Source organism: Palaemon carinicauda, chromosome 10 (assembly GCF_036898095.1).
Source record: "Palaemon carinicauda isolate YSFRI2023 chromosome 10, ASM3689809v2, whole genome shotgun sequence".
NCBI lineage: Eukaryota > Metazoa > Arthropoda > Malacostraca > Decapoda > Palaemonidae > Palaemon > Palaemon carinicauda.
This window is the reverse complement of record NC_090734.1, coordinates 160214356-160228710: the sequence shown is the minus strand read 5'-3', so window position 1 is coordinate 160228710 and position 14355 is coordinate 160214356. Positions and strand designations below refer to the sequence as shown.

At 39.1% G+C, this 14355-nt stretch overlaps 1 protein-coding gene across 3 annotated transcripts in view; it reads right to left on the bottom strand.

Annotated features, from left to right (window-relative positions):
- Nucleotides 1–2267: 2267 nt before the first annotated feature.
- The window catches only part of LOC137648922 (transcriptional repressor CTCF-like), an 84988-nt gene continuing 72900 nt past the window's right edge, over nucleotides 2268–14355 (bottom strand). For all 3 annotated transcript variants that reach the window (XM_068382113.1, XM_068382111.1, XM_068382112.1), the window contains exon 14: nucleotides 2268–5293. In XM_068382113.1, coding sequence (XP_068238214.1) covers nucleotides 5003–5293 — 291 coding nt within the window. In that variant the 3' untranslated portion in view covers nucleotides 2268–5002. The remainder of the gene's footprint in view (nucleotides 5294–14355) is intronic.

Below are 14355 nucleotides of genomic sequence, written 5' to 3'. Positions count from 1 at the left end.
AGGTAGTGACAGAATTGTGAGCACTGGAAATCCACCTGTCTAAAAGCCATGCCTAGTTCAAGGCCCTGCTTCTCTTCTGTGGTGTTAGCTGATGTGCAAGGAACCAAGGTAGTACATTATTCAAGTGTGAGCCTGCTTTATGTTTAATGTCCACCAACCAGTGTGTGACAAAACATAGAAGGTATAAAAGTACACAAGAACTTTGTGATTGATGTAAAGATGACACCATAGAGGAAAGCAGTGTAAAGATGACACCAAAGAGGAAAGCAGTGTAAAGATGACACCAAAGAGGAAAGCAGTGAAAAATAATGTGCCAGTAGCAATGCCAAGTCTCTTGAACTTACCTCACCAGTGATATAGAATGTAAGGTTCTTGACCAATCGCACTTTAGTATTTTGGTATCATGTGGATTACCATGCACAATCCAGTCACAGAGGAGATGGAGATTCTATTTATTTTTGTTAAAGCAGGCCAGTGTGTTTGCCAATTTCTTGTAGTAGGGGGAACCAGAATTCCAGGAATTTTTTTCAAGAACTTTTAACCTATTTGATACTGTGTGAGAAGCTGCTAGTGCTGGCAAGGAGATAGTCATAATATTCTTGATCCCGAAGGAACCGATTTCTAGTAGTGGTGTGACTGAAGTTGTTTTTAAAGATTAATAGTTGGCTGAAAACGACTACACTAAGACTCGAGCATGCTTTCCAATGCTGAAGATACAGAATTAATTGTCTTCATCTATGGTGTTCAAGAGATCTATGGAGGAGTTGCACAAGTATAATTAGTAAAAAGTGTGGTAGCTGGTGACATCCATCAACCAGAAGACCATGTTTTGCCTGCCACTTGAGAGATATACCTGATGAAATGTATTCTACACATATTGTATATTACTTCCAGATACCCTTCATCATCACAGTGTTCATCCACCTCGATATAAGATATCCATTATCAGCAGAGGTACCATGAAAGCTTGCTTCAGTTCCTTGATCACAACTGTCACCGGATAATCAAGGAGTGTTGGAGTAAAAACTTCCTTGAAAAAGACGAGATCAACATGAAGAAATAGCAAATTTCATTCGTATTTATGAAGTTACTTATTCCATATCTGGAATACAAACCTACGCTATTTATTAGGGGTATTACTTTCGGCGAAGCTGAAAGGAAGACGACCCATTAATGTTTAGCGAGGGTTAACTACCCATTCCCTTAGTTAGCGGGGGGAGCTTGCTTCACATGCTCATTTTGCTTTTGGCTCGGATGGTGAACGGTCGTTGCCGTTCTTCATCCTCACCAAGTCATTTTGGACTGCCATTAATGCTTTCCCTTTATTAGTGTGTTTGTGATGATTTCTGCCGACCATGCGTACCTACCCTGGACTTAAAGGCCGGCCCTGCAGTGCCTTCATGTCGATCGTCGAGACTGATCGTCACACCCTTTGTCCCGCCTACAGAGGTCAACCGTGTGATAGAGAAAAGTGTAGTGAGTACTGGGAATGGTCTGTCACCCAGAGGGAAAGGTTTGGGCACCGGCAAAAGAAGTCAAAGCGGGATATTTCTCCTTTGAAGGGGAAACAACACAAGACTGCTGCTTCCGCTTCCCAATCTTCCTCCAAAGCTCCTTGATCGGCCTTTTCTTAGAGATTGTCGAGTAGTAGCGTAGGCCCTTTAATTGATGGTCAACCCCGGGCCTTGAGAGATGGTGTTGCTTCTCCCAGCGAAGCATTCTCTCCCCCCCCCCGGGTGAGGCCTTGTGTCTTTCTCCTCTTATTCTGGTGTGGTCATCCTTGGGGCCTCCAGGTCCGCCCTCCAAAGACTCCATGATGCAGCTCATCATTCGTGGTGCTAGTGTGCAGCCTTCGTTGAATTCGGAGGTGGATCCTCTGTCATGTGTCAAGGTAGTGGTGTCTTTAGGCATCTTCTGCTGTTGCTGCTGACGCCCCTGCCCCTTCAGACGCTGCAGCTATTGCTACCGACTGCGCTTCCCGTTCCTGATCCTTCAAGGGGGAAGCAGTCTTTCGTCTCTCTCCTGCAAGTGTTTCTTCTCTGAGGAAGAGTTCACTCATAGAGACTCCTCTGCAGAGGACTGCTGCTTCCAAAGGTCAGCTTGCCAATTCACCGGCTCCCAGTTAGGAAATATACAAATTATCTCCGAATTTCTCATACTTAGGAGCACCCAACAAAAGAAATTCATGAAATGAGTAGGCTAAGATTGCAAAAGTAAATTGTAATTCCTGACCTTATTTTACTGCATTAAGGGTAAAAGATTACATGTGTATTTAAATATTATATTTACAAATAACAATAACAGTGGATACTTTGAGACTATATCATGCCTAAGTCAAATAAGAGAACTTCAACACAGGACTTAGTCTCTAAATGTATCACAGAAGGCCTCACAGAGGCAAATATCACGAGTTACAAATTGGTTTTGGCTTTTCTAACTTACAGAGCCTAAAACGGTCTGCAAAATTTGACTAAAGAGTAACCTGAAGACAAGATGTGGGAGGAAAAGAGGGAAAGCTCACAGCAGCACAGTTGTTTGCTGACAAGACTTGGCTGCTCCTACCTAGTTTGACTATCAGGCAGTAACGCTACTTAAGCTGATGGCAGATACGGAAATCAAAATTTTTATTTCATTTCAGAAAAGGGATATTCAATAAACAAAATGTCTTGGTAGGTAGCAGCAAGAAAGATTTTACAAAAACTGTACATTGTTACAAAACGAAGTGAAAAAAACTAATGGAATAAGTTATTTAATTACATAAGCTTTGGAATTCTCTTACTGTAGTTTGATGCCATACAAAGACTAAATTCCCTTGCCACTTTTCTATAGTATTATAAAAGTTAATACTGTTATGAAATGAAACCAGATCCTTACATAAAGATAATACACTGATAATTAATCATTTTTTTTTTCCTAAAATGGGACCCAAAAACCGTTACAAATTTCAGTTTTAGCTGATCAGTCCTGAACTTATTCAATGATTTCCTCTAAGTTCCAACCCATACTAATTATAATAACTAAAATAAAATCCTAACAAAGATAATACACTGATAATTAATCATTTTTTTTCCTAAAACGGGACCCAAAAACCGTTACAAATTTCAGTTTTAGCTGATCAGTCTTGAACTTATTCAATGATTTCCTCTAAGTTCCAACCCATACTAATTATAATAACTAAAATAAAATCCTAACATAAAGATAATACACTGATAATTAATAAATTTTTTTTCCTAAAACGGGACCCAAAAACCGTTACAAATTTCAGTTTTAGCTGATCAGTCCTGAACTTATTCAATGATTTCCTCTAAGTTCCAACTCATACTAAATGTAATAAAATAAAATATGCCATAACCATACAAGTTATATACATACCATAGTACATAATAAATTTAAATTCACAAGCGCAAACCTACAGAATGCTAAATACTGTAACAACGATTGATACTTGAATGACTGGTACCAGCTGAAGAATGGCAGATATCGTAATGAAAACAAGAATATTTTTTATAAGGCTGCTTAATAAATCTTAATATTTAAAAAAAAAATTTTCTCTTTAGTTACAGAGGGCTTCTTGCTTCCACACACACTGTACAGCATGCTGCGTTGATAAAATGTGTTTAAAGAAATTTCAATAATTAAAGCCGGGCTTCGGTAACCTTAATGACCTTTGTCAAAGTAACACTACTACCTGGACAGTTTCTCAACTCCAATCGAAACTCTTCACTAAATTAGATTTAACCAATTTCAGTATAAGTCAAAATGGAATATAAAAAAATTTTTGCTTCCTATATAGCCTCCAATTGTCAAATCCTATCATGTTTTCCAAGTGTTTTGGAAGGTGATAACTGAATTTTTATAATGCATACTCCTAAACAAAATTATATTTCCACTGATTTCTATAATTTCATGATAGTCTAGAATCCTTATACAATGTAATGGAGGTTGTCATTAACTCTTGGAATAAATTTCATGGCCCTATCCTATCTCAACACCAAAATGAATTTATTTACAACAAAAAAACCAGTCTTGGTGACTTTATTGTCGAATAAATTTGATCCTAAACTGAAAAAAATATCTACAACACTAAATACATTTCCTTATGCCCTATTTTCTAGTATAGTAAGATAACCTGAATAATACAAAATACTGTTAAGGTTTTCATCAAATTTTTAAAACAAGAATATATGAATATAACCCAATGTTTTTTGTACAGTAATCATAACATCGAATTTCATTACGTAAATGAGCAATTTTGTTTCATAAATGAGCAAGAGAGACAGGTGGAAGACTTCAAACAATTAATCTAAACTCATGCAGGGTCATTTGATTTCACAGTTTAATATCTACAGGTCGCAATTTAACATCTTGATAACATAGATATGAAATTCATTTAAGTAAATACTGTACAGTATCACCACTGCATTACTGTATGCATATTATAAATGATCTTGAAACAAGTGCAAACTACTACTTTAAGATAAAAATTCATAGATTTTGGGGTGAATTTCATAATGATTATTATGAGGTAAACGATAACAGTCTTCAACAAATTCTATTGCCACATCCTAAGAAATGCTACAAGAAAAAAGTTCTAACTTAGATTCAAGTGACATCTAAATTATCTCGGCCAAGTCATCAATTCACAATTATTTTATTTCACCTGTGTAAAGAAAGGATATTCTGATCTCACTTTTGACATCAATACAAAACATTTCTGAGCATCAAACCACAATGTGCAAGACAAGTTAGTGCTGATATACTTGCACAAAAATAACTGCAATTTTTTTTGCAAGAATATTCACAAGTTCAAAATATTTGGTTATACTACAGTGTCACCTCTTTTTCTCCCTTGTACCCTTTTTCATTTGTCCTATCCACAGAGTAGAAAGAGGTTACAGAACAAAATCACAGCACAGTCATAACAAAATTAGAAATGAGGTTAATAAAAATCTAGCTAGAACATTCATCATTTCTGAGTCCTAATACCTTTATCCCAAAATACCTACTCTCCAAATTCTAAATGAATTTGTCCTTCATCTTCGTCATCAAAGCCAAAGCAAGTTTCCATCTCTTTCTGAGCTTCCTTTTTGGCCTCCGCACTTACTTCCGTTTTCAAAACTTTCTTGTGGTGCTGAAGCTCTAATAGAGATGGATCTGTAACTATGGTGTCGCCTGTTATCGTCTCTGGCACCATGAGTGAGGATGTACCTAGTACTCCGTCAACTTCACTACCATCAAGAGAGGCGTCTGTAACATGCATTCCATCCGACATCATGACGTGACCTTCACCGTCCTGAAAAGATGAGGTATTACATTATTGCAATACTATAACAAGATAAAAACTGGCTTCAAACACAATCATCTTTAGCAACATAACTATAGCATACAATCACATTCAACTTATTAAAAGTATTGATGTAAGAGCTGCTGTTTTTGAACATTGATAAAACTTGTCTTACACAATTTTTACATACATACATATACCAAAGGCACTTCCCCCAATTTTTGGGGGGTAGCCGACAACAACAAGAAACAAAACAAAAAAGGGGACCTCTACTCTCTACGTTCCTCCAGCCTAATCAGGGACTCAGCCGAGTTCAGCTAGGAGTGTTCATAAGTGTGAAGAGAGGTGTTATAGGTGTGGGAAGGTAGGACATAAAAAGAACGAGTGTAGATGGGCATTAGGAGCATGTTTCGGGTGTGGAGAGACAGGGCATCGTATTAGCGACTGTAAGAAAGAGAAAGTGGTTAAGTGTTATCGGTGTGGTATGACTGGACACATAGCGAGTGGATGCCGTAATAATCGTATGAATGTAATTTGTGGTAAGGATGGTCATTATGCTAGAATGTGCAAGGAGCCGCGAGGTAAGTGTACTGAATGTGGTGCAGATGGGCATGTAGCTAGGGTTTGTAGAAAGAAGGGATCAAGTCAGCCAGGATGTTCGGGAAACTAATTAATCAGAGGGTTCAGCTGGGTGAGTCCTCGTGTGTGTGGGGAGTGAATGTGATGCATGTTCGTGAGGGTTTATTGCATGAAGATGTGATGGGAGAAAGAGCACATGATTGCATGAGTGTGAAAATGATTTTTAATGGTGTAGAGTTGGTTGGTTTGATTGATACTGGGTGTGGTGTCAATTTAATGTTTAGGAATGCATATGATAAAGTAAAAGAGGTTTGTGAATTTAAGGGATGTAAGGGTGAAGTAAAAGGTATTGGTAATTTGCGTATGCCTGTGCAAGGAAAGTTGCGGGAAAATGTTATGATTGGGGGGCTGATGATGGATGATAATGATTTTTACGTGGTCGAGGGAGCGAATGAGAAATATGACGTACTGCTTGGGTATAAATTTCTGAAAAAATGTGGTATGATTGTACATCCAAGTGTGAATATGATAGAAATAAAGGTTAAAGGTAATATTTGTGGGGAATTTTATTTAAAGGAAGACGGCAGAGTGAGTACGAAGGTGTGGAAGGGAGTGCCGTTGGTAGCAAAGGAAAATGTAAAGTTATCGGGTAAGAAAGGTGAGGTTATTAGTGTAAAAGTTGCATGGCCGAGCAGTCTGGGAATTTCAAATAGTGACAAGGATGAATATGTAGTGGAAGGTATGGAAGCAGGTAATTTGGTGAAAACGAGTGCGTATATATATGATGGTGTTATGAATATGCAGGAACCCCAGGTGTATGTAAGGTTGTTGCCGAGTGTTAGGAGGAAGAGAGTACGTGGAATACGTGAGGGCGATTGCATGGGATGTATGTATACACTGATCAATGTAGAGGATGGAAGATATGTTAAGGCGAGACAGGTAATGGCTGGTAAGGTAAAGAACGATGACGATTGGGATTACGATACGTTGAAAGGAAGAATTAAGTTAGATGAGAGTATAAGTGAGGTCGAAAGGGAACGATTGCTTAGGATGTTATGGGATAGACGGAGAGTTTCGAGTCGTGGTGACGAGGATTGTGGGGGATCAAAGCTGCCTGAATTTAAGATAGTTCTTAGTAATGATACCCCCATATATCAGCGTCCCCGACATTTTTCTCCGCCTATTGCCAGAGAAATAGAAGAGCAGTGCCAGGAGTTAGAACAAATGGGTGTAATAGAAAGGAGTGAGAGTGCCTGGAATAGCCCTATTGTCCCTGTACGAAAGCCTGATAGAAGTTTACGTATGTGTATTGATTATAGGAAGGTAAATGAGGTGACTGTTAAAGAACGTTTTCCAATGAATGTGGTGTCTGATTGTGTTTATAAGATGCATGGAATGAAAGTTTTTACTAAATTAGATTTGGTGCGGGGCTATTATCAGATGCCTCTGGCAGAGGGGAGCAGGCCCATTACCGCATTTTCAAGTACAAATTGTCACTTTCAATTTAAAAGGTTGAGTTTTGGTCTTGCTAATGCGCCTGCTGCCTTCCAAAGAGCGATGAATGTTGTATTGGCTGGTTTCGATCGACAGAAGGTGACTGTTTTTATAGATGATATTCTGATTGCGAGCGAGACTGTTGAGGAACATATGCGGTTGCTTGAGGCAGTGTTGAGGCGGTTAATTGAAGTTGGTGTGAAAATTAAGCTTGAGAAGTGTACATGGTTGTCCAGGGAGGTGGAATTTCTTGGGCATGTAGTGGGTGAATCTGGTATAAGGAAGAGTGACAAGTTTGTGAATAAGGTGCGAGAATTTCCACGTCCCCGGACTGTGCGTGAGTTGCGAGGTTTTCTTGGTTTGGTTGAGTTTGGGCGCAAGTTTGTTAGAGATTGTTCAGGTATAGAGAAGCCTTTGAATGAATGGACGGGTAAAAGGAATAGTACAAAATTAAAATGGGATGATCGGATGACAGAAGCGTTTGAAAGGTTGAAGGAAGAGGCCGCGAAAGACGTCACTTTGGCATTTCCAGACTACAGTGAAAATGCGAATATGCTAGAGTTGTATACGGATGCGAGTGGGGTTAGTATGGGTGGTTGTTTGGTTCAAATGCAGAGAGTAAATGGAGAAGAGCAATTGAGAGTAATAGCGTATGTTAGTAAAGCGTTTAATAAAGCTGAGCGGAAGTATTCGACGATTGACAGGGAATTGGCTGCAATACGATTTTGTGTGAAAGCATTGAAAGTATTTTTGTATGGTGTAAAATTCATTGTGCGTACTGACCATCAGCCCCTAGTGTATATGATAAGGAAAGAGTGTGTGAATGCAAGGGTTGCTAGGACAATAGAGGATTTGAATGAATTTGATTTTAGGTTAGAATATGTACCGGGAAATAAGAATGTGATAGCAGATGCGATGTCGAGGATGCATGGGAGGATGGAAGATAAAGAGAGTAATCAGAATTCTGAAAGGTTGCCTGAAGGTTTAGTTGTGGAGCAGAGTTGTGAAGGGGAAGATATGGTATATAAGTGTATCCTAATGGGTTTAAGTAAGTTGGTACAAGAGGGGTTAAATACGGAAATACCGGGTAGCGTAAGCGAGCTTAAAAGAAGGGTGATGAATGAAGTGTCAAAAGAAATGGTATATGAGGAGGAGAGTAGTGTACTAGAAGGGGAAGTATTATCAAAGATATTAATGGTGGTAAGTATGTTGTATGGTGTAACTGTGTATTTGTATTTTGGATGGAATCAACCGATGGAATATAGGGCATGTAAGGAGAATGATAGGGAATATATCTTGAGGATGCAATGTAATGAGGAATGTTGCAAATTGTTGAGTGAGAAGTATAATGGAGCAAGTGACCTTAATCTAAGATATGACGGTATAGAGGACAGTGAATATGATGATGAACATAATGGTGAAGTGAGCGACAGAATTGAAAGGAGAGTAAATGTATGTATGCATGGTGTAAAAGGAAGGATGATGACATATGTGAATATAAATGAGAATGAATATTGTAGTTTAATTGATACGGGTGCTCAAGTGTCATTAGTAAATGAGTCGGTTATCAGGGAAATTGAGAGGTACAATTGGGAAGTGAAAAGACAGTGTACGAGTGTGAGAATTCATGGAATAGGTCAGGGAAGTTTACTTGTTTGGGAAGAAGTGAGGTTGAAGGTGAAACTAGGGAGTATGGAAGTTGAACATAATTTTATTGTAATGGGAGAGAATGAAATGCCTAGTTGTTTTTTGATAGGGATAGATTTTTTGAGGTTGCACCATGTGTCAGTTGATGTTGGTAAGGGTTTGCTTTCAAAGAATGGCTGTAAGGTAATAGAAATTGAGGATAATAGTGTATTCATGGCGAATTTTGTTGGCATGATTGATATTGCAAAAAGTGAAGATGATTTGTTGAGCAAAGAAGAGGTGGAAGAAATGCAAGGTGAATGTTTAGAGATAAATAGGTTACGTGAATGTATTTTAAATGGTATAAGGGTGGAAGAATGGCCGTGTGATTTGGAAGCGTATAAGAAAGTTGTTAAAAGATTTATTGTTTGTAAGAATATTGTGTATTTTTTGCATAGGGGAATGGATGAAGATATATATGTTCCTGTATTTCCAATGCATGCAGCTGTAAGTATGTGTATGGTAGTGCATGACAGGTATGGGCATATGGGGAAGAATAAACTGTGGGAATGCATGCGAGAGAGGTTGTTTACGCCTGGGTTGAGTCAAATTTGTAGGGATGTAGCGACTACTTGTGAGGATTGTCAGAAGGGAAAGTATCAGAGCATGCATGCAAGTCCGCCTGTTCTGAGGTTACGTATGAAAGAGCCATTTGAGATGTTTGTGATTGATTGTGTTTCGTTGCCTGTGACTGCGAGGAGACATGTGGGAATGATTATCATGGTCGATCATATGAGCAAGTTTGCGTATGCAGTACCCATCAAGAATAAAAGAAGTGAGACTGTAGCGAGAATGGTAAGTCAAGTGATGTTGCCGATGAGTGTGTGTAAGTCTGCAAAAATGTTGTGACAATGGTCCGGAGTTTGTTGGATGGGAGTTTGAGCAGATGTTAAGAGAATGGGGCATTGAACATGTGTATTCGACTCCGTATATGCCAAGTGCGAATGGTTTGGCTGAAAGGACTGTAAGAACCTTGACAGAAATTTTGCGGATGATGAGTACATGTGATAATGACTGGGATTTATATGTTGGGCGTGCGTTGTGGGCGTATAATGCGACTGTGCACAAGAGTACTGAGATGTCTCCGTGTAAGTTTGTGTTGAATTTTGAAAAGATAGTAAGACCGAGATTGAGTGTGTCCGAGAATGATAGAGATGTTTGGAAGAAAGCAAATGAGAGATTTGAAAGCTACAAAGTGGGAGAGAAAGTGTTAAAAGTAGTAATTGAAAAAGGAAGAATGAATGTCAATAAGGTACGTGATAAGTTTGAAGGTCCATATGAGGTGTTAGATGTTGGTTCTAGTGGGTTGAGTTATGTTTTAGGTAAAGTAAGTGTGGATAGTAGTGTGGAAAAGGTTAGGGCACACCACAATCAGTTGCGAAAATGGAAGGAGGTACCAAGATATATTCAGGAGAATGGTATGAATAAATGGCTGAAAACGAACAAGTATGAACCGAGTATGTGTGAGGCATTAGGTTTAGAAGATAAGCAATTGGTGTTAGTAGAGTATGGTAGGAAAAAGAAGTCTGAGAATTTTACTGGGGATAAAAGGCGGGAAAATTTTGTAGTTGTTAGCGGGAATCAGAATAAGTAGGACAAGGGTGTAAATGTACAGGTGAGTACGGAAGATAAATGTATTAATACAGATGAAACTTGGATGAGTATGAATGATACTTATAGTGTGTGTGGTTTTTCGTTAGATGAGGCAAGAGAACGTATGACGAACACGAGAATGAAAGATAGGAGAATGATAAGCAGTATGAATGATTCTTTTGTTAAAGTAGAAAATGGTTTAGATGTAATGGATGAATTGTTGACAGAAATTAGTGGGATTTTCGGGCCAGATGAAACTGAGGTAGATGAAATAGTGAATGATATCTTAGACGAGCAGAACATAGACGGGAGTAGTAATAGTATGTTGAATGAAAACGACATGGAAGAAGTGAATGAGAGAGTGCAGATATATGAAGGCCCAGTTACTCGAAGCCGAGGTCCTGTTCCTGATTGCGACTGGGTAATGAGAAAATAGGTAAGTGTTGTGTGAGGATTTGGCAAAGTAAGGGGGGAGGAATGTGGAGGATTAATTTTATTCTAATTCATTTTTTTGTTTTGCCAAATCGAGAGAGAGAGAGAGAGAGAGAGAGAGAGAGAGAGAGAGAGAGAGAGAGAGAGAGAGAGAGAGAGAGAGAGATTGTTTTAGTATTGTTAAATCGAGACATTTTATTTGCTTTAGCTTTGTCATTAGAGAGAGAGAGAGAGAGAGTGTTTATTTACTCAAGTTTTGTCAAACCGCAAGAGAAAGTGTTTATTTGCTTAGTTTTGAGTGAGAGAGAGAGAGAGAGAGAGAGAGAGAGAGAGAGAGAGAGAGAGAGAGAGAGAGAGAAAGTGTTTATTTGCTTTAGTTTTGTCAGAGGGAGAGAGAGAGAGAGAGAATTTCATTTGCTTTAGTTTTGTTAGATCGCGCGTGCGCGAGAGAGTATGTGTGTATGTGCGTTTGTGTGTGCGTGTTTTGTGTGTCCGCGGTGCGCGCCGAAGAAAAAAGGGTAATTAGCGAATGACTGTTTGTAGTTGGAAAATTTGTTGGTATATTTGAGGTTGTTTGTTTACATTTTTTTAGCTAGGATAGGGCGGTGATGAATGTCTTGGGCGAAAGCATTGGATCTCGGACTGTGGAAGGAGTTGGTTGTTATTTTTTTTGTTCTTCGGAAGCCGGCTGTGAAGCTTTTTTTTTATATTCTGAGTAAGTACTGTTTTTATTTATTTTTGTTAGGCGCATTCATGAGTGATAGAAAGTTTATTATTTATCTTTGATTATAGTGCGATAGTTTAGTTAGTTAGGAGTTTTCGTAAGTGTTTTTCTTTTTTATTCTGGCAGGCCGTGATTCCTCCTTTGGAGAGACGCAAATCTTTGATAGATTGATGATGACCTGGACCGTATAATATGAACTTAGGAGCAGACTGCGGATGTTTATATTTAGACTGCGAGATATTGAAAGAATTTTGAGCGTTGACGACCCGGCTGGAAATAGATTTATTCCTTATAATGATGATGATGATGATGATGAACACCGATAATGTGAATGGACAGTCGAATTGACTCTAGTTATTGTTTGCCTGGAAGTTGTGGCAATTGGCTACAAGGACTGTTGCCAGTGTGTGCCGTCTGTGGACGACGGTTACCAAACAACATATATATTGCATATTTTAGCGTTTTTTTCTTATGTTGGTGTTAATGTGATTTATTTCTGGGTTGTGGTATACGATTGGGTTTAGTATTAAGTGATTTATTTTAGTGTTCAAGTGTTTTTCGGTACTGTGTGTGGGTAAGTGTTTTTCGGTACTGTGTGTGGGTAAGTGTTTTTCGGTACTGTATGTGGACTGACGGTGTTGGGTTTATGTTAAGGATACTATTTTTTTCGATTATTGGTGAGTTCTGTGTACCCACACACACAGCTATAATATATAAATATAAAAGTGCTATTTTTGTCTGTTTTTGTGTTAAGTTTGTTTAATGATGTGTGATTTTTGTTTTTTTTGGTTGCAGTAAATATAGTTTAAGGTTATGTTTTGTTTGTTTTTCCCTTCGAGCAACAGTCCAGTTTGAAGTAAAGTAAGGGGAAAGTTTGTATTGTGGGATGTTTTGGAAGTAGAGTGATTAAGGGTGTGGGGGTTTGTTTTTGTTGACATCCCGCCACACTGCTAGGGTGCCACAGCCCAACCTCCCACATTTCCACCACAGATGAAGCTTCATACTGCTGAGTCCCCTACTGCTGCTACCTCCGCGGTAATCTAAGGCACCGGAGGAAGCAGCAGGTCCTACCGGAACTGCGTCACAATCGCTCGCCATTCATTCCTATTTCTAGCACGCTCTCTTGCCTCTCTCACATCTATCCTCCTATCACCCAGAGCTTTCTTCACACCATCCATCCACCCAAACCTTGGCCTTCCTCTTGTACTTCTCCCATCAACTCTTGCATTCATCACCTTCTTTAGCAGACAGCCATTTTCCATTCTCTCAACATGGCCAAACCACCTCAACACATTCATATCCACTCTAGCTGCTAACTCATTTCTTACACCCGTTCTCACCCTCACCACTTCGTTCCTAACCCTATCTACTTTTGCTAAATATTTCTCGCATATCTGCCTAACTGTAAAAATCAGATTCATACAACCCCTACCTCTTCTAAACCACCCTGTACTTCCAAGATTGCATTCTCTGTTTATCCTTAATCCTATTAATCAGTACTCTACCATACACTTTTCCAACTACACTCAACAAACTAATACCTCTTGAATTACAACACTCATGCACATCTCCCTTACCCTTATATAGTGGTACAATACATGCACAGACCCAATCTACTGGTACCATTGACAACACAAAACACACATTAAACAATCTCACCAACCATTCAAGTACAGTCACACCCCCTTCCTTCAACATCTCAGCTTTCACACCATCCATACCAGATGCTTTTCCTACTCTCGTTTCATCTAGTGCTCTCCTCACTTCCTCTATTGTAATCTCTCTCTCATTCTCATCTCCCATCACTGGCACCTCAACACCTGGAACAGCAATTATATCTGCCTCCCTATCATCCTCAACATTCAGCAAACTTTCAAAATATTCCGCCCACCTTTTCCTTGCCTCCTCTCCTTTTAACAACCTTCCATTTCCATCTTTCACTGTCTCTTCAATTCTTGCGCCGGCCTTCCTTACTCTCTTCACTTCTTTTCAAAACTACTTCTTATTCTCTTCATATGACTGACCCAGTCCCTGACCCCACCTCAGGTCAGCTGCCCTCTTTGCCTCACGTACCTTGCGCTTTACTTCCACCTTTTGCTCTCTATATTTTTCATACTTCTCTATACTATTACTCTGCAGCCATTCTTCAAAAGCCCTCTTTTCTCTTCCACTTTTACCTTCACTCCTTAATTCCACCATTCACTGCCCTTCCTCATGCTGCCTCCAACAACCTTCTTGCCACATACATCACTTGCAATCCCAACAAAATTTTCTTTTGCTAACTTCCACTCCTCCTCTAAATTACCAGTTTCTCTTACTCTCACCTCGTCATATGCCATTTTCAACCTTTCCTGATATTTACTTTTTACCCCCGGTTTTATTAGCTCTTCAACCCTCACTAGCTCCCTTTTACATCCACCTACTCTATTCCCCCACTCTTTTGCTACAACTAATTTTCCTTCCACCAAAAAATGATCAGACATGCCGTTAGCCATACCCCTAAACACGTGCACGTCTTTCAATCTTCCAAACATTCTTTTAGTTATCAACACATAATCCATTA